General features: G+C 37.5%; 1 protein-coding gene across 2 annotated transcripts in view; it reads left to right on the top strand.

Annotated features, from left to right (window-relative positions):
* The window catches only part of UNC79 (unc-79 homolog, NALCN channel complex subunit), a 104,245-nt gene that overhangs the window by 76,787 nt on the left and 2,804 nt on the right, over window positions 1–24,654 (top strand). For both annotated transcript variants that reach the window (XM_050710861.1, XM_035539447.2), the window contains 7 exons: window positions 4,611–4,715; window positions 9,284–9,361; window positions 12,481–12,570; window positions 15,598–15,773; window positions 17,455–17,641; window positions 19,271–19,468; window positions 21,034–21,111. In XM_050710861.1, coding sequence (XP_050566818.1) covers window positions 4,611–4,715; window positions 9,284–9,361; window positions 12,481–12,570; window positions 15,598–15,773; window positions 17,455–17,641; window positions 19,271–19,468; window positions 21,034–21,111 — 912 coding nt within the window. The remainder of the gene's footprint in view (window positions 1–4,610; window positions 4,716–9,283; window positions 9,362–12,480; window positions 12,571–15,597; window positions 15,774–17,454; window positions 17,642–19,270; window positions 19,469–21,033; window positions 21,112–24,654) is intronic.

Below are 24,654 nucleotides of genomic sequence, written 5' to 3' on the forward strand. Positions count from 1 at the left end.
AGTTAGGAGTTTCACAGCTTAGATCCTGTTTTATTCTGTATTAGGTATCTCATTTTGATGTGCATGGCTATTAACTGTGTAGAAAAGAAAACAGGACTTGTCTACCTTTAAAAAGGTTTCTTTAAAAGAAGATTCTTAGAATCTTTAAAAAGATTCTTGTCTGTATATCTACGATATACAAAGAACACTCGATTATTAGTCAAGTTCATTTTTGTAGCAGTTGGTGAGAAGTTAACAACTAAAGAACCCACAGAAAACAATCAAACCTTTTACTAGGGCCTTGTATGCTCCATTATGTAGATTAAGGTACAACAGTAATTGATCATCATGAAACATTCTTTCATATGTAGCTACATGATTTTCTATGTCGGTATTGTACAAATGGAACATGCATCACTTCAGTCAGTAAGGCTTAAAGTATCACTGGACAGACAGTGAAGAAAAAAAACAATGACACTCTCAAAGAAAACCTGCACCACAACACAAAAATCTTTCACTGGGTGTAATGGTTTGAAGCAATAAATAGAAACTGCAAGTTTAACTACAGTAAGCAAATATTCCCTTTTTTGTCTTATTTGAAAGATAAGAGTTTATGAAAGAAAAAAAAATTGCTGAATACAGAAGAGACTGTCCAGCTATTGGAAGTAATTTGAATTAAATCTATAGTTCAGGCTTTGGGCAAGGCGTAGTAAAGTGAGAAAAATGTTAACTTAGAATGAGGGAAGGGTGTTCACTGAAATGAAAAAAAGCTCTGTTTAGAACTGAAGCAGCTATTGCATTTGAGATCTAATAAGACTGTTTCATGTATGCCTTCTAAAGCAAATTTTGAAATACAGGAAATGTTTCACTCCCGTCAAACTCCACAGCTCCAGTTATTTTAAGAAAATTTTATTAAAACATGGTATTACGAAAAAACACAAAACATTTTTCTTGAATGCTTCCTCGTTCAATATTCTATAACTGTATTGAGTACTTAATTGCACACAGGAAACTTGGATTATAGCACTTGGTAAAAACTCCTTCTTGATTTAGTTTAATGCAACCTGGTGACCCAGAAATGGAATCATTAGTGAATGTTCTCCTGCAATTTATATCCACAAAATGCTTAATTTAGTGGAACTCCACACTACATTATCCTTGTTATTGCTGAAAGCTTGCCATGGCTTTGCATTAAAAATATCAAATTAATGACTGCTGTTAGAAAGAACAGGCTAGTTGAGCTATTTGTGCTTCTCTACAGTGGAAATCACTATAACCAAACAATGCTGTTTGTGATAGAATACCTTGTAGAAGTGAATTCCAGAAGGAATATCATTTGTGAACACTGAAACTATTCAGATTTAATTATTTGTTTTGTACCTTTGAAGGTACTGACTTGAACCAGATGCCACGTCACAAATGATACAACTTTCAGATATGCTATGAAGGAATCTTTTTTCTTTTCAAACAACAAGCCACTCTAATATGTACTTTATAGAAGTCAATGCTGCTCGACCACTCCAAATCTTTCGTTCTTTATTTTATTTTTATTACCAACATTTTCCTAACACCCTATGGCAGGAATATCTCTTGTCGGTGAGCCTGAAGACTCACATCAATCAGATATTTCCTTGTCTGAGTTTCTGTTCCAGGTCAGCAATGTGATTTTTTCAGTGCCTTTGGAACTCGCAGTTGAGAGTATCATCTCTTTTGTGGATTGTTATTATCTTATCAGTTTTCCTCTCAAGTCTCTTAAGGTCCTAAATGGTTTACACACATGATTCCTCTGGGCCTTGTTCTCATGGAACTAATGCCACTTTACCGAGCTGTGGCAGAATATAGAGTTCTTAAAGTATGTAAAAGCGTAGTTTATGCATACTTATCACCATCAGAATGATAAGAATGAGGAGACATCAGTAGGAGGGGTACTCTGGGTCATGGCTGCAGTGTCATCACTCCCAATTTACAGTGCAGGAAGCAAGAGGTCAGATGTTGAAAAACATTTTGCTTGATTTTCCTTAATCTGTCTGTGCAGTGCCTGTGCTGAACAAACATTGGGAATTTAGACAGTGAGATAAGAGTAGTTTGAGAAGTCTGCTTACTGTTGTATTATCCTTACAGACAAGGAAAGCTGGGATTCGTGAAGTCTCTGTTTCCTCCCCAGTGTTTTGACAAAGCAATTTATGATGGCCCAATTGCATCCTGTGTAGTACAGCTGTTAGCCTGTGAAATGGCTGATCTCTTTTGACAAGATTTTTACCTCTTTTCCAGTATGTGCAGGCTGCTGTACTGGATTACTGATAGGAAATTCTGTCCATTGTTTTGGGTGATGCAGTTGTCAACCGTCTGGGCAAGGCATTGTGTTGTGTGACTCAGGACTGTGAAGGCATGTGACAGTAGGAAGGGTCACTCTTGCTGGGGAATATATGTTCTAGCAGGTCATCAGGGTCCCCTTGCACCTTGAGTACTGTGCACCATTCTGGTTCCCCATGCCCAGAAAGGATGTAGTAAAACTGGAGAAAGTTCAGATAAGGGACACAAGACTGATCAAACCATGGAGTAAACTCCCTATAAAAAACAACTAAGTCAGGGCTCTTCAATCTGAAAAAGCAACAACCGATGGGAATGTGACAGAGGTCTGTAAGGTCACAACTGACCCAGGCAGGGGTGGGTAGTTTCATGCCTGCCCAGTACAAGAACATACTAAGTTAGTAGGAACCAATGTCAAAGCAAGTAAAAGGAAGTGGCTTTTCAAACAATGACCCCTTGCCAAATAATTGGTGCTAAAAGTTGACATGGTGCAAGAGGTCAGTGGACACATGTGGAAGAGAAGTCCACTGAGAGTTAAGGATTATACAGAAATGACACTGACCTCAAAAGTTTCCTGAGCAAAAATTAGTTACTGGCTATGAGAGTGATAGCGGGAATTATACATGCTTGCCCTGTTTTTCTTCTTCTTGTGGCATCTGCCTATGGCCTTGTTGGCGATGAGCTACTGGGGACATAATAAGATCAGAGCACCATTCATGCATGTGGGATTTGTGACTTGAGTACTTGTCCCCTCAAGACATTGTTTCATAATACAGCTGCACTGATCCAGCGTTTGCTGCTGCTGTAAAGGAATTTTTTTTCTTTTTTTAAATACCTTGGAGCCTTAGCTTTCAGTTAAGTTCAGCAGCCTTGACTGCTGCAGCGTGTTCAGAGAAGCACCACCGCAGTGTGGGGTCGTTCCATCAGCTTATGTGTTACCTGACCACAGTCAATATAATTGAAGATCAAAATTCTGCTTGTGTTGGGCAAAACAGGAGCTTGAAGTCAGGTCTTTTGAATCACAGACTGGCATCGTAATCTCCATGACAGACATGCCATTCTGCTGTTTTGGTGCCTTCTTCCAAACCAAAGGCTGATATTTAAAACCTGCTTTCATTAAAAGGCATGTGGATGCTGTGGGAGGCACTCAGTGTTCCTGTAAGCTTTGTTTGGCTGTGTGCTACCCAGATAAAATGTGGTGACATCAACTTTCTGAGGAACTTAGGTCTACAGCAACCAAAGCTCAGTCTTACTTCCAGCCACCCACCTCCTCCAACTCCTTCCCTTTTAGTTCAGCTTGTTATTGTGTGCAGCTGGAGAAGGACTTCAAACTGACCCTCACTAATTAAACCTTGCACGACTTCCTAGAGGAAAAGGCCGGCATTACTCCATTTTGCAGGAACTGAGGCCCTGATTAAGAGAAAAGTTACAGGCATTTAACTTATTCAAGTGAGGAGACAAATGCATGGGATTTACAAGATAAAAGATGCTAAGCTTTAAATCTTTATCTCATTTTGGATACGCTCTCTTTATTAGACATTTTTTTCTTCTCTAATGGTCATTTGAAAGAGAGCTCGGTGTAAGTCTGTCAGCTGATCAAAATGTTTGAGTTGCTACGGTCAGTAGCAGGCTATGCATTTGTTCCACATTTTTATCTTATCTTTTAAAGTCAGAACGTCAAAGTATGATGTGTAACAGGCTCCTCTTATCTCTTGCACCTCCTTGCTGTTTCAGCTCTACAACTCTGCTCTTAGGCTTCTGTGGTCTAATCTCCATTGGCTGATTTTCCCCCATGTGTTTTAAAATGTTTCTGTTGTAGCAGCTGTAGCCAAGATAGATTTTATTGTGTAAGTGGAAAAGTACTGCTTGCTGCAGACAACCTTATTTTAAGGGGAATGACAACTGTAAAATACATGGTAAAATCTAGACCTTTTTTAGCAGGTTTAATGAAAGAGTAATGCTAAATACTATTGCCGGTTTTGTTCTCGTATGTCAATCCTTGCTGCTTTTCCTTCTCTCTTTATATGTAACTATGCAGTGTGATCTACCGTGCATGCCTGGGCTGTATAACTGTCTGTCTGTTTCTTGTGAAATAAAAAAAAGTCGAGCAAAAATCATACACATATTCTTGTTTATGTCCATTCCACCTGATTCGTAGAATTGCATAAATGATGAATGATGTCAGCCTTTTTGTAAGATAGGAGCAAAAAGTACATTTCTATTACTTCATCTTTGAATTTAGATAAAAACTATTGTTATGGTTTACTAGTGGGTGTCAGTGAACTTCATGACATTCATAATTCTGTGTTTTTCTTTTGTAGGAAAGGGACAAATTCTACTTGACACGCAGTGTCATATTGGAGTTGCTACAGGCACTGAAGTTAAAGTCACCCTTACCAGACATGAATCTCTTGCTGTTGGTGCAGGTACAGGAGATCTGCCTCATGCTATTCTCACATAGATTCTCTCTTAGCTAAAATTCAGCAAAAAGAATTTTCAAGTCCAACATGGTTGCAGGAAGTACCAGCAATGTCAGGGGAAACACTTTTTAAAATGTGAATCTAGTTACATTTGTAACCATAGGTGCATACTGTTAAGACTCCCACAGTTTGCTTGCTTGCTTGTTTTTTTTTCTTAGACTTCTATTTTCGTTCCCAGCCAAGACCATCAAATTCAAATAACTTAACCACCTACCTCGTTCTGTCTTAAGCTGTAGTGATACAGCTTGATTACATGTGCATCAGTGTTTAACTTGAGCTGACTTTTCCTAGATTGCAGTATAAAGTAACTTTTTTGCACTGCTCCATTATTTTGCACAGCTCAGTCCTATGGTGAAGGTGACAGGGAAGCTTAATTTTCATAGTCTAGTCAATCCTGAATTCCTCATTTGGGAATGCAAACATACTGCTTCAGTCTTCGCAGTAGAATTTAACTGGTAAACACTTGTCCTTAACATTCTGTCAATCACCTGATAAGAGTCAGTAAAGAAAACTTTCTCTTACATGCTGGAAGTAAAGGTAAAATGATAATTGCCTGGACTTTCCTCCTAGCACTGTTCCCATATGCTACATCGACTTTGGGATGCATTCATACCTTCCACAACAGGATCCAATGTGGCTGTAAATGTTGTATATAATATTTCAGAGGCTAATGAAGTAAGCCATATTTCCTGCTATCCAAAGCAGCCAGCTTCTGTTTTTGTTCAATCAATGGTAAAGAACAGGGGTTGTGTTGAGACCACCTGCCATGGATGCCTACTGGAGGCATGATGATTACTCCTTCCGTTGCCTGTGCAAATTGGCAACTCTCAGTAGTGTGTGGTCTGAAACATTCAACAGCCTCTTGAATTTGAATACCACAGTAACCACTTAGATATATATTTGTTTTTACTAGCAGGTTTCTCAAATTACCACAGTGCTTAAGGTGTATTAATTATTTTAATTTTCTTTGGTGTCATTAATGGAATGGAAGGCTTTGCTTACCTCTTTACCACGTAAGGCCTCTACAATATTCATTCAAATTGTCTGCTTTTGAATCCATAAAACTGTACCAGAGTTAATATAGCACCAAATGGAAATGGTTTTCATTTCCAAGACAGTCCCTTATCCACGAACATGTTAGCCTCTATACAAGATTGTGTGCAGACAGAGCATAGAGAATACAGAGATTCAGTCAAAATGTTCAAAATAACAAAAGAGCTAGGAGAACTTCATTTTAATGATAGATCAGTTGTGGGCTGTCTAACAAAGGAGTTCCTAGGAATGTACATTTGACACCCACATTGATTCCAGATTATATGGTGCTATCAGGGTGATTGGTGACATCAATGCTAAGATGAGAGTAACTTTAGCCCACTTTACAAAGAATGAGAATTTTAACCAGATCATCCCAATCCTGCATAGCCTTCCTGGATGATAATGGGCACAAAAAGTCTGTCTCCTTGGTTTGTCCTAGCCAATGAAGGCCATCATGTACCTGCTGCTCTTCCATGGGTTTCCATAGGAACAGGTTCTTCACCCAGCATTTTGATTCCCAGTACTGTTCTTGTGCTCATATTTCATCAGCGTACATCTTCAGGATTTTCACTGACTTTAAATTATGTTAGTCTCATTAGGACTTGTTTGTTCAGTCAGTCCCTAAGGTTCACTGTATCTGACCTGTTTTGATTAGATGACTCCTATTTTCAGCCAGACCTTCAGCTACTGTAAATCAGTGTAAATCTCGTGGTTCCAATTTATGTATTTGTGAATATCTGGTCTGCTAATTACTGACCAGAAGGATTTAAAGTTACATATAATACATTGCTAGGAATATATACTTATACAACTCTGATTATGAATAGAGATATCATACAGATAAATTATTATATAGGTAATTCACTTCATTCCACAGACATTCCCACCTGAACATTATGCTCCATCTGTATCTCATCAGACAACGTTAGGAAGATGCATTGCCCATTCCTCATGTTTTTGCAGTGTGGGAATACTTTTGTTTCCTATTTTCTTTACACATGGCTGGCATTGAATCTCTTGACAGTAACATTTTAACACCTTGGAGTATTTGTAGTAGCAGCCAACATAAATGACAGTGAATTGGACTGGAAATGAAAGAAATGCTTGTTTTGAGCTGTTTTCCCTATCCTCTCTTGACTGCATTGCGACTTGAGGAAGGATCCTTGGACCTGGTAGTCAAATGACGAGAAAGATAAACTAAACAAGGCCTAATTGTTCATTAGAAATGGAATGGAGTTTGTCAGCTGTTTTTCACATATAAATTAATATCTTGTTTAACCCAAACTCCTTTGTGCAAAAAATATAGAAAGCTTGCAGGAAACCAGTAGAAGTTCTTTCAGCTGCTGCTGCTGTTTTTTGTTATTGTTCTTAAAAGAAAATGTCTGAAATAAATGACATTTCTCTTTGGCAATGTTTTTTTTTTTTTTTTTTTACTTCTATGTTTAGTGCTGTATAATGTCTGTAGCAGTACAATGAATTCACTGTTGAATGCTAAATATACTCAACCAGATTATTCAGGGAATTTTGGTGCTTTTTTTGCATCTTGTTGCAGTACAAGGGAACCCTAATCTACCTGCAAATGATTGACTGAGAAATCCTTCACACAGCAAAACAGCATATCTATTCTCCAACAGACCCAGCATCAGGATTGCTCTTTCTGATACAGACAGCATTAGGAGAAAATCTGTCATCTATTTGCAAAAGTCCATTAATGGGTCTTCTGTTTAAAGAGAAGTGGAGAGTCATGGTTACTGCTTAAACTAAGACAAAGACTGGATTGACATAGCCCATAACCCTAAGGCTTTCTTTTCCTTTCTGAGTAATGATTACAGCTCTGGTAAGAAGAGTGCCAGGCCACCTCTCAACTGAAATATGAGTCAGATTCTTATTTTATTTTTGTTATTCTTATGGCTTATTCTGGTGAAAAATAATTTCTAAGCAAAAGAAGAGTCTACTGGAGCCAGGCCTATGTCTGAGGATACCTAATTAGATTATTAATCTAAACTCAGATATGTCTTTCTGGTATTTATCCCAAAGAACAGACTCTTGGTCAAGACATAGGCTTGATACATGAGTTGTTTCCAAGTCTCAGTAGGCAGTCTAAATTCAGAATAAATCTATCATTGAAAGGTAAAGGTCGTGGAAGTGCAAGAATAAATTCTAGGTCTGTGAATTATATTTGATATATTTTCAAAAAGAGTTCCAGTCATTGAGAACACTGCTAACGCATGCACTAGACAATTGTAAAGTATATTGTGTAGTCAGATCTGTCTCAGTTTGTGTACCACAGTATTCATTCTCAAGAAAGAAAATTAAGGCTTATACCTTAGCTTATAAGTTCTTTTCCATATTCTCTTTGTTAGAAAGTTACTTTGCATCATCGTGGACAGATATTGCTCAACTGCAAATACAGTATTAGCACAACAATTTTAGGCACAAGCACATCATCTGAGTGGTGTCAAATACATTACTGAAGCTTTTAAGGATTAAATAACAGTAATGGTAGATCTAATGTATGGGTGATGTGGACATCAGAGATTTTGGGGCAAGAGATTTGAAATAGAGTTAAAAAAGGAAAGCAAGGAAGATAAAAACATAAGAAAACTAATTAAGAGGTATTTAGATATAACAGAATGATACTGATCTTGTCTCAGAAACAGCATGGATTTTTTTTTTTTTTGCTTTTATTATACTAAACTACACTATACCAGTGTGTTCATATTAAATCATTGATGAATTGGTTAAATTAATTGATTAAATCATTGTAGAACGTCATTGAAATGAAAGCATTGTAATCACAGTAAAGAACATGGCATGCTGCCTTGTTTTCCTATATCTTGTTTTAAACTGTAATGAAAGAGGAGTTGGAGGTCAGTCTCTACTCCCAAGCAGCAAGTGATAGGACAGGAGGAAATGGCCTCAAGTTGTGCCAAGGGTAGTTTAGGTTGGATATTATAAAAAATTTCTTCTCTGAGAGGGTAGTGTGGCATTGGAACAGGCTGCCCAGAGAAGTTACCATCCCTGGAGGTATTTAAAAGATGTGTAGATGAGGTGCCTAGCGTTATGGTTTAGTGGTAGACTTGGCATTGCTAGGTTAACAGTTGGACTTGATGGTCTTAGAGGTCTTTTCCAACCTAAAGGATTCTATGATTGTATATATCCAAGGAATGGCAAAGATAAATATTTATGCCTATAAAGGAAAACTTGATTTATTACATAATATTCTTAAAGTGCTTCTGCACAGCATGTACATGTTCATCAAGCACATAAAAGTCAATTTTTTTCATTAAAATCGTCTCATTTATAACAGTGAGCAAACTGAATTCTTTATAAAGGAAGAGAGCTCTAAGGGCAAATTACGACAAATATAAGCACGAAGAGATCTGAAGTGATCGTAACGAAGTCATGAATAACTTATTAGCGTTTTCAGGTTCCTCCACAAATAATTCAAAAATAACTCATCTTTAATTTCTTCTTAGTTTGTTTGTGCAGATGCTGGAACTAAACTAGCTGAGTCAACAATCTTGCATAAACAGATGATTGCCTCTATGCCTGGAGTAAGTACTGAATCAAACATCTCTTAGTTTTGGCTTTTAAAAATATGTCTTAGCTCATTATGCTTCGTTTGAATGTTCTTTTTATTTCTCCCCTGGCTAGCAAGGTATATTGCAGGCAGAAGTTGATACACTTTTTCCTTTTTATTAATGTTGAAATGTTTTGGACATGATACTGCTTCCCTTACTCTCACTAATAATCTTAAGTCATATGTCTGCCTTTAGCTGGAGCCTGTGCTCAAGAAGACAAAATTTGGAGAACAGACCAGCTGAGTGCCTCAAAAAATGGCATCAGAGTGGGAAACTACAAGCCATTGCCTCCATTCTGACAAAAGATAACTTGGTTAAAAATTTGAGTTAATGGCATTTTTCTGGTAATATAAGGCATTCATATATATCCTATTGATGAATGTAGTTGAATTATCAATGCTTATCATTGCTTAGGTGTTGAAAACATGGCTGGTGAATGTGCATGGAAGTAGCACAGTTGGAGGGCTTGACTCCTTCCATGACATGTCACTGAATACCCCAACAGCTGAATGAGTTTTACCCTGCAGTTAATCTCTGCCACAACTGCTCTCTTGCTCCCCCTCCTCAAAAGAAGAGGGGGGAGAAGAAAGTATGATGGAAAGAAAAAGGCCTGAGGCAGCTGAGATGAGGATAATTTAATTAAAGGGAAAAGAGACGGGAAAAAACAAGTAAGTGCCACACAGAAGCAAAGAGGAAAGAAACCCACAATTATTGTCTACTTCCCATCAATCAGTGATGTTTGGCCGTGCCTGGGAAGCAGTGCCTCAATATGTATAGTGGTTGTTTGGGGTCTTCATAGCGAGTGCCTCCCCTTTTCTTCCCCTTTCCCACCTCTTATTGCTGACTGTGACACGGTATGGCATGGAATATCCCTTTGGTTGGTTTAGGTCAGCCCTGGCGATGTCCCTTCCCCACTTCTTGCCCATCCTCAGACTTTTTGGGGTTTGGAGAGGGTCTTGTTCCTGTGCCAGCCCTGCTCAGCTACAGACAAAGCATTGGTGTGCTGTCAGGGCTGTTTTAGCTGCAGGTGCAGAGCACAGCACTATATGGGACACTGCAGGGAAAGCTAACTCCATCTCAGCCAGACCAAGACCTGTTTCCGTACATGTGTTTGACAGTTTTAGGGGTGATCTGTCAGGTCTTTTCCTATGTACCTTCTGAAGTGTTTTTCTTTTTTGTGTGTGTGTGTGTGTTTTTATTTTATTTTGTTTTGTTTGTTTTGTTTTGTTTTAAATTCATATCTTTCCTCCCAGTGGAAAGTTTTAATTTGGTTTAAATAGATAGAGATAACATCTTTAAATAGATTTTACAAGGTATGATAGGAAAGTGATCATTTCAGAAGAAATCATAGAGAACCTTGAATGAAACAAAAGGCTGGGGAGAAGTCTTGCACTAGAACATTTTTATTCAGAGGTTTGAGTATAGTATCTTTCATAATTATGTCACTCAATAATATAGAGCCCATGTGGGGTCCTTACTCCGCATAAACTGGAAGGAGGATATGCTATCAGTGACCTTATTTTATTGTTTTTTTATTCTGTCAAGGGAACTGACATGCATAGCATTTGAAAAGCCAGAAGGTGTTATAGTTCAACACCGTGTAGATGGATACTAATGTAGAAAAATTAGAAGCACTCAGATCAGTTCCTTAAAAATAGAACACTAACAGTTTTTTTCAAATTTCAGCCACTAAAACTCGATTATGGTTTAATACTTCTGTGATCAAAACTAAATTTGATTCATTTGTATACTCAGATAGTTTTGTGTTTCTGTGTTTCAAAGCACAGGTGATTAAATAAAGGTCAGAGAAGAATATTTTCCCCCATAAGCATTTTGCAATATTTTGTCCTTAGCCTATGACTTGGTACAATAGGGTTTTTTGCCACCTTAAGAAGAAAGATACCTAATAATTTCATCATATAGCCTCTAAAGTTAAGCATTGCTTACACTTGGCCCCAAAAAATAAGGCATATATAGACTTGATGTTGAGGAATGTTGAACATTCATAGTTCCCCTTGAATTCAGCTAGAATTATCTTCACCGTAGGTTATTAAGATATAAACATTATATGATGGCTCATGGGTCAGTCATATCACCTTCTGAAAGCTTTTCTCCAGGGTTCTCTGGTCTGTCAGAAGCCTTTATTTAATCTGACAGCTTTGTTCAATTGACTGCTTTGCACATCTTGGATATGTCTTGTACTAGCTGAAGGCCAGACTGGCATTTCTCACTGATCTAGGAAAGGAACTATGAAAATGTGTACTGTGGGAATACAAGCATCACATTGAGTCCTTTTGTTTTCCCTTTGTGGTCGTTCTTGCTCTGGCACAGACCACTTCTCAATGCTTACAACTTTATGGTCAAATTGGATTGGATTCATCCCTTGTAACCCATGCATCCTCTTTTGAAAATTGCAACTAGCTTGAGTGACATTAAAATGACATATGACTTCATAACAGGAATATCCCAAAAACCTTTGTTAGTGTAAAAAAAAGAAGTACCAAATACCATCAGTGTTCATTTCAGTGATGTTTACACATAAAATACATGAAGCCAGTCACTTACTCTGATTGTCCATCATAATTCATGTGATTGTGAGGGCATCTGTGCCTGTGATTGAATTTTGTTTTCTGGGATTGTATCTGATTGGTTTTACTTGCAGAAATGCTCAGCTGGTTGAACAACTGGGTTGTTAAACTCTCATTGACTTTTTAAGACTTTGATTCTGGACTGCTGTAAATTTCAGATGCATGACAAGGATATTATTGAAAGTTTCATCAATTGATCTTTCACTGCTGTTACAGATAAGAGTATTTTATGATGCATGAAGAAGCTACAGTGCTTGGTCTGTCTTTATGCTATCATCAGATAAGAGGGCAAATACAGTGAGAAGAAAAACATCAAAGAATGCCTATTCCTAATTCGAGTAAAGTAATCCAACTGAAAAGTAAAATAAAGAACTTGAGACAGACAAGAACTTGTGTTCTGGTGAACAAGAAGCAAGGAGAAAAAACACTAAGAGATTCAAAAATTGGTGCTTAAACGTATTTCTTTTATATATGGTGCTTAAACATACTTCTTTTTCTTACTAGTGTGGAACAGCAGCAATGGAATGCATGAGGCAATATGTTGGGGAAGTGCTGGATTTCATTGCAGATATGCATACCTTGACCAAATTAAAGGTTGGTTATGGGCATACATGATCTAAAATGTGTGTGTGCATATCTCTTTGTTTTTAATATATTTTCTGTAATTAACCTGCCAATGGAAGAAACTATTGGAAGTCTTTGAGGATGACTGACTTTATATTATTATTATTATTATTTTTATTATTTAAGTGTTAGAGCTGTTGTAGATTAGTCACTTCTGTTTTCCCGAGAAACTAGTACGGTGTTTCCCTGAAAGGGCTTCTACTATTGCACCAATCCTGATGAAAGTTACTGGCAACACACTGGAGTGTTTCATGCTGTGGGTTCATACAAAATTTCTGTTACAGGCAAGACAGGAAGAATGGTAACCTGTAGTGGATTTTGATACTGGAGGTTTTTTTATGAAGCAATGAGGTTAGACTTTTTACCCTACTGGTTTATCTTGCATGTTTGCTTGCTCACTCTCCCCTTGCCCCCTCGACCCCACACCATGCCCCAGAGGGTACACTTCACTGCAAGATAATACTACTTACCATAAAGGAGGAAGAATCCCAGAGGAACTGAAAATGACATCTCTTGAAACTCACAGTAACCTTGTTTTTCTGGACAAAACACCTTTTTGTAAGTTCTTACCCTGTTGGCCCAATGCCTTGAATCCCATTGAGCTTTAAAAGAAATCCTGCAATAAAGAGAAGCAGCCTTTTGTGCTGGACTAGAAATATACTTCAAAGTACAAACGAATTAATCATTTTAAGCTCAGTTGGATTGCCTTTGCACTGTATCTTTTTAAAGCTATTCACTCATTTCTCTTCCAGTTCAGAATTGCTTTCAAAATAGATTGGAAAATAAATCATAAATGAGACAGAGATACATCCCGTTTGCCACTTCCACAGAAATGGGGAATGGGAAAATTTTTTGTAAATACTTGCAGTTATCCTATCTCCTTTGTAAAAAGTTTCTGTAGAAAGATCTCTCCCACTTGAACTTTTTCTTTGTACCCCCTTTTCCCTTGAACTGAAGCCTAATTTTTAGAAATGCTCTTACAATGCATAAGTCCAATATGTTAATTTCTTATGCTTTCTTATTCTTGATAGGACTATTTATTTATGACATTTTTGCACCCAGATATAGCTAGGATGTGAATGAACACTTTACCCAGTTTGTCACATTTATGTTTTGAAATTAGACACGAAGCTCCCCAAATTTGTAGTCTGTAGCATTTAAAATGAAATCAGAACCAAATGGTCTAAATTTTATGTTGTTTTAATTTGATTCCATATAATATGAGTGCATGTAATACAGGGCTCTGAGAAAAAGCTGAACTTAGCAGAGTCAAAAATAACTGTAATTTTATGTATTGTGAAGAATAAGCTTTGTCTTTGGAAAATGAAAAGGCAGTTCTTATTTAATAAGGCTGAATTTGAGAAGTTTTAGATTTTTAATTTTTGGATTCTGGTAGGATCTTTAGGGAAACTTACATGTGCTTCTGTGATAGTTGGGAAATGTTGCAAATGTTTCTAAGTTCAGAAATAGTCAAAACTTTAAACAAATTCACAGCATCTAGGTTCACTTATTTTAAGCTGATTTAATATAATTACTTGTGTTGCTCAGTTTTATTCACATAGGTGTTCTTAGGAAGTGAGTCCTAAGATCATCCAGTTGTACAGTTTCTTACTATGAGTATGTATTATCAACAGCATCTGGAGTACCGCATTCAGACAAAGCATGTCATATGCTTTATATGACTAGTTGCAATCAAACAGCAAAAGTTTAATCTTGGTTTTCAAATTTTGGGCGATGTTTTGCAGAAGAAAAAAATAAAACACAAAAATTGAGAAAAAGTTATTAAATGCTATTATATAACAAATATATGTAAAAGAAAAATCACTCTATAGGACTTCAGCAAACAGTTAAAGTTGTTTATTCATTTCTGGTGTCTTTTGTGTGTCTGAGAATAGTCTCTGTGAAAGAAGTTAATTATTTTCAGTCCTGTGTGTTAACTATTGCACTATAAGCAAAGTATAAATGTTAATTCTTAAGATAATCACATTCCAGTTTATTGTTTCTTTTGATATTATTGTATTGTTTTCCTTGGGGATAACATTTTAATTGCTAGAGCTCAGGTAGGTTTTTAGTTAGAAAATTCCATTATTTTTGAAGAATATATCTGCCTGCATACCTGTCTATCCTTTATACCTGTCTCTTTAGCAAAATCATTAGATATACATGCTGATAAGTTTCTTGTTTTCTTGTGAAAGAGACTTAAAGTGATTTTTGAGAGTATAAGTTGGTGGGGTCAGATCCTTATCTTTTATAAAATATTACCAAACCACTGATTTTTATCCTGTTATAATACTTTAATTACTGATGACCTGTTTTTTCTTGTGCAAAGCATATGTTTGTCTTTTAAGTATGCACATGCACTCAGCATGCATTAGTACAGTGACAGAAGGTAATGCAAAGTTAGCTCAACTAGAAGTACTGAAGGATCTCAAGGATCACCAGTGAAACATTCCTTACAGCTGTCAAAACAGGATAATTATCTTTCCAGGCAGAAATGTATGCAGGTTTCTTGGTAAAAGGTTTAGTCCTTATATTTCCAGGGCTTAAAGGCATTTGTAGCAAATGAATAGAGCAATACAGTCATACCGTTGGTAAATGATAGACGGCTTTTCTGTACATGTAAATGAAATATCACACAGAGATGGCATTTCCTGCCCAGAGTGCTATCTTATTACACAGTTGCATTCTTTGATCTTCAGTTAAACTGTCTGGATGTGCAACCATTAGTTTGTACTTATCAGCTGCTGAGTTTGCTGGTACAAAAGGTGCTTCTTCATTTTGTATAATTTGGGTTTTGTGTGGTCTCTTGAAAATATGGGCTCCATGGAAAAAGCTGCATCATAATACTGTTACTAATATAGGGAGTGGATAATTTTTTTAAACCTATTTCTGAGTTTTGTAGTTTTATAGACACAGGTAGAGACCTTGAGAAAGAAACTGCAGGGAAGTGAAATAGAATATTCTTTTCAGGTATGAAATAAGATCTTTGCTTTGCAGAGTCACATGAAGACTTGTTCTCAGCCATTGCATGAAGACACATTTGGTGGGCATCTGAAAGTTGGTTTAGCTCAGATTGCTGCTATGGAAATCACACGAGGAAACCACAGAGACAACAAAGCTGTGATCCGATATTTGCCTTGGCTTTACCATCCTCCTTCTGCAATGCAACAAGGGTGAGGATGCTTTTCCACAAAAAGGAATACTAAAATGAATTAAAAATCTTCATGGAATTCTGTTTATTGATGGATTGAATAAGTATGATGCACAGTTTGGGAGTGGTGGCCATGGGACATTGAAACAGCTGGTCAGCAGCTCCCAGAGCCTTACCAGACGAGGTCATCAGTGCAACTTTTAAAGTACAGACCAAAGAGACAGTGGAAGTAACTCCTTTGATTTGACTGGAGTTCACTGGAAATGAACTTGATTCTTGATCTAGATACAGACAGTGAAAAGCATGCAAGTACTTGAGCAGTCCTAGACTTGTATAAAATATGGTGGGAGAAAAATGAGAAATGCTCGTTGATATTACTGAGAACAAATGAGTAAGATTTGTAAGCATAAAGCTATTCAGGTGTCGGTAGAAATACTGACTTCACCTAGTGAAGTTAGATGAGAGAAATCCTGCTCTTCAAGACATGTTTGTTATTTTTGTTCGCTGTGAGTGTATGCAGTGTCTTATGATCAAAAAGAAGGGCAAAATACTGTCCCTTGTCTTACAGTGGTAGCAAATGAGATGTTTTGAGTGTAGCCCACTGGACTGTGTTTTAACAAATAAGTATTTTTGTCCCAACTTTGTTCCAAACTTCCTGCCCCAGGCTTCTGGGGAGTAGGCTGCTTGGGCTCCAGTCCTACAGATACGTCTGCATGTACTTCTGTGTACATACCTAGTTCTGGAAATAAGGAATTGTTACCTCTTTGGGCTTCGGTTTCACACGTGTAAAAATTGCATTATATGTTCCAAGGTGAAGATGGGGAATTCCTGTGATACCCTGTAGGTACTTGAAGATGAGCATTTTATCAGAGTCTATACAAAGAAAAAAAAATAATGGAATGCCTCTTTGGTTCTGTGAGTCCTTGACAACAACATGAAATTAGAAATGAATAACGGTAGTGAGTGGCCTCCTAGGTAGTGGTTTCTTGATCTAAAATCAAATTATTTTCCTAAGCCTATGAATTCAAATGAGTATGTAGTTTGAATTTTTTAACAGCAAGGGGATAGACAAGATGATACTAGAAAAGTACTATTCCTTTTCAGATTGATTAAGCACAATCGCTTTACAATTGAAGATTGCACTAGATGAATAATTAATAAGTGTCACAAAAAAGCATAGTCCCTCCCTGCCCTTAAAAGCATGCAGTCCAAATGTCCAAGGAGAGGCTAAGGAGAAGATAAATTAACTCCACTTTACCCGTGGAGAAGTGCAACACAGCAAAAGTAAGGTAGAGCACCTGTCTCAGAAGCTAGCCATGGAATGAAGAATTTCCTGCCATAGCCTTGTCAGCCATACACTGTCTAGGGGACCTGGAAGGAGCAGTTTCACTTGGGCAGCTCTTCTGATTTGATGATTTCTGTGTAAAAAATCACTGTGTATGGAACCAGTGAGACTGCGCATGTTCTAGTCTTTCACAGAAACCATTTCTTAGGCCCTGCCCACCAAGCGTGTTCTGTTGGACTTGTTAAAGGTTGTCAAGTCCACTAAGTTGTTTGTGGTTCTGGTCTTCTTGTAAGTTCTGCCAATGATTTGTGCCTCCAGCACACTTAAGACTGCATCTGCAAAGTGTTTAAAGAGGCTCTTTGTTTTGGGGAAAAATAGAAAACTTTGCAGCATTATAAAATTCGCTCTTTCTTGACAGGCCCAAAGAGTTCATAGAATGTGTTTCACATATTCGTTTGCTGTCCTGGCTACTCCTGGGGTCTCTGACACACAATGTTGTCTGTCCAAATTCTCCATCATCTTGCATGCCTATTCCACTGGATGCAGGTTCACAAATTGCTGACCACCTTATTGTTATTCTGATTGGGTTTCCAGAGCAATCGAAGGTAAGGGATTCTGTGTTTTAAGAGGAGATGTGGTATATACTGGCCTTACTATTGAAAAATATTTATCACTAATTTGTATTTTTATTGTGATGTGAAATTTTAAACTTTTCTAAATATCGTCAAAACTAAACCATGTAAACTCATGTCCTGTTTAAAACGGCTTGTATTTCCAGCACAGTATCCCATGGACTGCGTTTCTGAAGTAATCCACTAATACAGTTTTGAGAGTTTTAGAACTGTTTGCCTTTTTTATTTTATAAGAAAAGATCCCACTGGATTAAAGCGGACAACATGGGAGTATTTATTTCTTCCTAAGAAAAAAAGAGGGGCAAAGCATTATTAAAAGCTGAAATAAAGGGAAAAAAGAATCTATCATTTTTCTGGCATAGCTAGCCCTTCATGCATAGAAAACTGATGATGAAATCACTACAAGTAAGTTTGAGATTTAACTTTTTCAAAATATCTCAGCACAGGAATAAGGAAGGAAAAACTGAGTTCCAAACTGAACCTTTAGCAATGACCGTCTCTGTAGCAAATCTCTAGAGAATTGCTTATTCTTTTCTACGTGTATAGTAGTATTGGATAACCTATAAATGCTGTGAGTCAATTACAAACTGTGATGGTTCAAGCACAACTTTTTATTTTTCTGAAGGTGCTCTTGACAAGAAGTGTTATTGCAAACTGTAAGCAATTTGCAACAGTAGCTTAACACAGATATAGCAGTACTCCGACACCAACCAGGATTTTATTAACTACAGAAGCAGAATGATCACACATTTGTCTGATACTTAAAATCCTCCCTTTCTTTCCCCTCACCCAACCAGGACACTGGTGCTTCCATTCATGTCTTCTGGCTTTTTTTTTTTCTCTTTCAAATACCTCTTTCCAGTTACCAAGCAACCATTGCAATGTTTGGTGCACTCATACTGCCACAGAGCATGAATCACTGTTGCAGTGTTAAACTGAGGAAAATATCTCTGACAAGCAACATCTTTCTTATAATGGAGTAGTTAATGTCCAGCACTTTTGGAGGCTCAGACATTACAAAATATGACACTTACTAGCCAAGTCATGCTTGAGTATGCAGGATGAATTCTCTGTTAGCTTTACATGGACTGAGAGCAGTTGTGTCCCAGCAAGATAGAAATGGATGACAGGTGTAAGATGTTGTACTTTGTATGATATCCTTCCTTGCAGGTGATCAGACTTACTGATGTACCCCAACAGCATCTTTGAAATGCAGACATACATGTCCCAGCCTCCAGGCCTTCTACAGATGGTGGTGGGAATTTTCCATCAAGAAAGTCTCAGGACAAGTTCTGAGTCACTTTTCTGCAAAACTAACCTTTTCTTTAAAGGGACTGACCTTAATGTCATATATTAAGATTGCATGGGACTGTGTTTTTAAATGTAGTTTTTAGTTTCTAGATATAAAAACAGTTTTTAAACATGGAGAAGATGTTATCAAACATCCTTGGTTAGCTCCTAATCAGAGGAAAACATTCTGGAATGAGGGGCAGGACTGCACAGTGCAATGCATTACAGAGGAGTACATCGATGAAAGCTTCTGCAGTATACCTGAATACACTTATTTCAATAAACATTGTCCTCTCTTTTCTATTTCTACAGACATCTGTTCTGCACATGTGTTCCCTCTTCCATGCATTTATATTTGCTCAGCTCTGGACAGTGTATTGTGAACAAACGGCAGTAGCTCCGACAGTCCAGAATCAGAACGAATTTAGCTTTACAGCAATCCTTACAGCCCTGGAGTTCTGGAGCCGAGTGACACCTAGCATCCTACAGCTAATGGCACATAACAAAGTGGTGAGTCAGATGCTGTGCACAGATTTGGTACAGATTAAACTCAGAGGGCTTGGCTTTGCTTCCACATTTCAGTGGAATACATCAGACGCTGAATAACTTTCTAAGGCAACTTTGACGCTTTTGAGCAACTAAAGCAAAAGCTAATTAGTGGTGGTTTAACCTTGCAGTGGACCTGAGACAGGATCTATATATATAGCCAGGATCTGCCAGAAACAGGGTCATGGCATTCAAGAGCTAGAGTCACTGCTTGTTGGATTAAGGGCTCCCTGCTTCAAGTCTCATTTTACTTCTTCAAGTCCCATTTTATTTATCTTCCTACTTTTCACATTGGCCCTATTGTTTCATCTTACTCTGCCTTACAAGAGCAACTGTTTTAGGATAATTCTGTGAATAACCATTTCAATATTTTTTACTACACGATGGTGAAAAACAAACGTTGCTGACATTTGACTACTCATAACCCATTGGTTACTCAACAGAAATAAGCCACATAGATATCTCTGGAAACATTTTTGAGCAGTGAATGACTTGAAGAGGGCAACCCTAGAGATAAAGTTTGAAAGGGAAATGTTCACCCTTTCCTTGTGTCTTGTCTATATTAGGCAAGGACCACCTAAGGTTGTGTTTAAATGATATTTTAGCCTCCGAATGGGAGCTGTGTATTGCGCTACTAACTAGACAGTTGTTTAGTCAGACGCAAAAGGAAATGTCAGCCCTTAGGACAAGAATATGAAGTCCCAAGTTACAACCCTTATTCTGGGAAAGTGTCTCATTATGTGTCTTTAGTGCAAGTTATTAAACTATCTGCCTCAGTACTTGCTCTCTGGAATGTGATAATAATACTTGCCCATCTCACATGGGTGTTATGAGGTTAATTAGTTAGTGTTTCTAAAGCACTTTGAAGATAAAAAAAACATGACATAAAAGCTAAGATTATTATCAAGGGGAATGTACACGCAGTTCATGCAGGCACTGTAAGTACTTACTGTTGGCTGAAGGTATTTGTCTTGTACCTATGAATTTAAATAATATAAAACATAAAATGCTGTCTACCTCCAAATAAATGATATTTGCATCTGTCATAATTCGTGGTACAAATGGAAGAATTATGGACTAGCTGCCAGTTCAGAACAATAAATTGTCTTTGATAGGAGAGGGGAAAAAAGATGCTTTTTTTGTGGCTCTGTTAATTTTCAACAGATTCAGTAAATAAAAATATCAATTTCTGACACCTTGATTGATGAGAACTACAAAGGCATGTAAAAGGATTTATGATGTCTGAAAGGAAGAAAGCTAAAGGCAACTTGTTTTGATGTGTGATAGGAATTAAAACGCATTAAATACTTCGAAATATTTACCAGGTGCTGCTGTATCAGGGGAAAACTAAATAAAGAAAATATGCCTTGTATGTACATGTAATACTTAATCTTATGTGTAGATGATAAATACACATCTAGTGATTCATTATAACTGCCAAGCAAATACAACAAGATTCTTTTTAGGGATTGGTGTCTTAGTGTACAACACTGGACATTAATTTGTTTTTGTGCTTTTTTTTTTTCAAGATGGTGGAAATGGTGTGTCTACATGTGATTAGTTTAATGGAGGCTTTACAGGAATGCAACTCCACTATCTTTGTAAAGGTAGGCATACCCCATCATGAATATTTAATTAAGGGTATTGTCTGTTTATTGTGATTTCTAGAGACACTGTCCCTTGCTTTCCTGCAACTCAAAAAAAAAAAAAAAAAAAAGCGGAGGTTGAATTTTTAGTACAGAAATAAAATCTAGTACAGAAATAAAATCTAGTAGAGCAAAACAAATAATAAAATCTCTAGTAAGACCAGAACATAATCTCAAATCCAAATTCACCTGATTTTTTGGAATGAACTTCTGATCCTCTTTCCATTGTTGCAATGGTCTTATTCCTCTAATGGACTCAACTGGTGTTACTGACCTTATAAGAACTTCTAGGAGGTACTGTCTGAACTTTTATCCATTCTGTAGCATTAAACCATCGCAGATCCTTTGGAGATCCACCTCATTGTTCAGATCCTTACATTCTTTCAGGCTGATAACAAAGCCTCATATCATAGTGGCTTTATTCTTATATGCCTACGTGGCTTTCTTAGTCAAATACTATTTGATAGTGAATCTTCTTCCCCTAGGATGTGTAACAGGCTACTCTTTGAGTAAAAGAAATCAAATAATCCATGCTTCATTCATGTAAAAACTCCTTTTGAAATTAACAGTCTTCCGTGCATTTTTTGTACTACCCAGATCAGAACAGAATAGATGTTCAAAGGATTGGGGTAGATGCACAAGCATGAATCAATTTCACTAGCCTTTTTACATGTTTTCCCATCATATTATTCTGAAGTTCTTTTCACAGAAAATTGTAACAAACCAAGTAGTTAATGCAACTGATTTTTTTTCTGAACTGAAATTCATCTAGCTGAAATATGTTGGTTTACATAGTTCTTCTGTTGCCATAAAGGAAACTTCTGTTGTTTTACTCTAGTCTTTTATGGTCAAGGAGGAATAGAAAATACAGTAGCTAAAATTAAAGGTTTTAATGTTAACTGGCCTGAAAGTATTCACAGTCATTGTGAAAACATACATTTATTGTCAGCAGTGACTCAATTCACTACAGAAAATGTCAGTGTAGGACATCAAAGTGAGTGTGGCTCTCCCTAGAGAAGCTGTGGGCAGTCCAGGACGTCCAGAATTTGACAAGGATATGTCTTTAAAAAAGATGGAAGAATGGCTTTAAAGCTGTAAAAAGAGAGGCCTTTAGGGCTAAATTCTTGTCACCATTCAAACGAACACTTCCAGAGGTTTGTATTTCAGAATATATCAGTGATCTGATTTCAGTATCAATAATACGCTAAATCAGGTTAAATCAGGTTTTGTTACTACAAAATCAAGCTTGTAAACCCGTGAAATTCAGTTAAGGTGCTAAGCTTTGTTTCATGTTCAGTAGATTGGAGGTGAAAGAGAAGAATCTGGACAACCAAATCCCCGTTACTTAGCCTTAACATGCAATCCTGTGGGAACATCTGCAGGCATAGTAGTATTAGAGGATTTGTAGTCCCAGGTTACTATTTTTTTTCCAAAACTAATTAATTGTGTAAGTATTTATCCTAGTTTTTCTCCACATTCTTTCAGCAAAAGTAGTAATTCCCAATGACATCCTCTTGGAAATGGGCACAATAGCATTGTTAAATCCTGATAATTTATCATTCACATAATGATATCTACTGCAATGTCTTTTATTCCACCTGAAGAATCCAGGTGCTGCAAAAACTTCTCTTGTTAATGAAGTCATTGTGTAATAACGCATGAGCCAACACACACATTTCTAATGCACCGCAATGAGAAGATATCACATGATGCCAGGCTGTTCGGGGTGGCCATTTTCTGAAAATTTGTCCTGAAACAAGAGAGAAAGAGAAGATGTGAACAGTTCAGCCCTCCTTCATTGAAAGAAGAGCTTTCTTTCTTTGTGCTGGATATAAGCAGTCCTTCATCTCCTCCTTGTTTTGATGCTGTGAGGATTCCTCCTCCTGGTACTGTGTTGGCTATTAACCTCCTACTGAGCTTACTGAGACACATCTTTAATTGCTATCTATGGTCTTTGAGCCATTTCCTGTTTTCTTAGAGGATGATTTTTGGATCTGACTTTAGACCATCTTGACTGATCTGGTGAGGAAAATGAAGTCTCTTTCCTGTGAATACATGTCAACCATTATGTGTTTATTTTCCTTTCTAAGTTGGAGTGAGATAGTGCACACACACACACGTGTGTGTGTATGTATGGACTTACACAGATGTATAAGTACCCACATATATATTTAATTAATTAAATTTTTCTCTGGGGAAGGCACTCCACTTTAGGAGGACTGAAGTGACAGTGTTCAGCTTTGCTCCTGGTTTCCTAGGTCAAAGAAAGTGGGGAAAATAGCTATCGTAGGACAGCCACTGATGCTGGGGACCAGCTCCTTGCTAATCACAGCTGTCTGACCTATGCCTGATGCCTGAAGAATCTGGGAGCCTAGAGAAGAGAGCAGCTCAGCAAACCACAGCATCGTTTCCAGAGACCCAGGGATTATAGGCAACTCTCCAGTGGCTGCAAAGTAGATTTCCAGAGACCTGGGCAGGCAGCAGAACTGGGGAGCCAGAAAAGTACAGCAATCAATCTGTTCTCCAGACAGGTTTCTATCAAAACTTGCACTGGCATCAACATGATCCTGTTGAAAATATCAGTTCCAAAAAATTGACAGTGTCTGACAGCAGTGTGTTCTCCCAGCTGTTTTTTTCTAACTAGCTTTATGTATTACTCCTTTGTGTGGAAAAGGCTGGCTGTGGATTAGGTCACAAAACTGAAGCACTTCAATAAAAATTTCTTCTGTCTTATTTATCTAACTGGCAGCTGTAGGTTTGCTTTCTTGTTCCTGCAGTGGGATGTTTAGTTTCCCTAAGTGTGTCTGGATCCTGAAAGACAGAAGTGGTGCAGGATGACAGTAGTCGTACCTAACCTTAGACTTTTACAGCATAAATATCAATGTGAGCTAGTTCCTTAGAAAACCCTTTTTAGTCAATAGATACAAACATTTATTTTTAGGTCATGATTCATCTTTATCTGCTTTAGACATCCGTCTTGTTCCAAAGTAGGTGTGAGAAGTGTGTATTTCTCCCAGCTGACTGTAAAAGACGTCCAGACAATTGGTTCAGATGCAAAGGGGTACCTTGACCCTGAGGAATTCCCTTTCCTGGGTTTTCTGCCTAGCTTCCTTCTTGCTTGCCATGTTTCTGACACCAGTCCTGTCCCCACTGGCTAGCTCCATTAGTGCTGGATGAAAGTTTAAGTGACATTTCTGATCGTAGGGGGGCATGGAACATGGCTTCTCACTACATGTACCTATTCCCACCGCTCCAAAAACCACATCTTGACCTGGGGGCTCTGGACCTTATTAAGCACTTCATTTGGTGTGAGAGTCCACAGAATGATACACAGAACTCACACATCTACTGCTTCTGGCTGCATTCCAGCTGTTTTGGCATTCATCTTTCTGTTAATGCTGAGGTTTGAATATGGTTCTTCATTTGGTAGGCTAAGTAATCAGTCCTGACAGAGCTGCATATGATTCTCTAGCAAAACAGCAGTGAAATTGAAACAATTATCAT

This window comes from Cygnus atratus, chromosome 5 (assembly GCF_013377495.2).
Source record: "Cygnus atratus isolate AKBS03 ecotype Queensland, Australia chromosome 5, CAtr_DNAZoo_HiC_assembly, whole genome shotgun sequence".
In the NCBI taxonomy this organism is placed as follows: domain Eukaryota; kingdom Metazoa; phylum Chordata; class Aves; order Anseriformes; family Anatidae; genus Cygnus; species Cygnus atratus.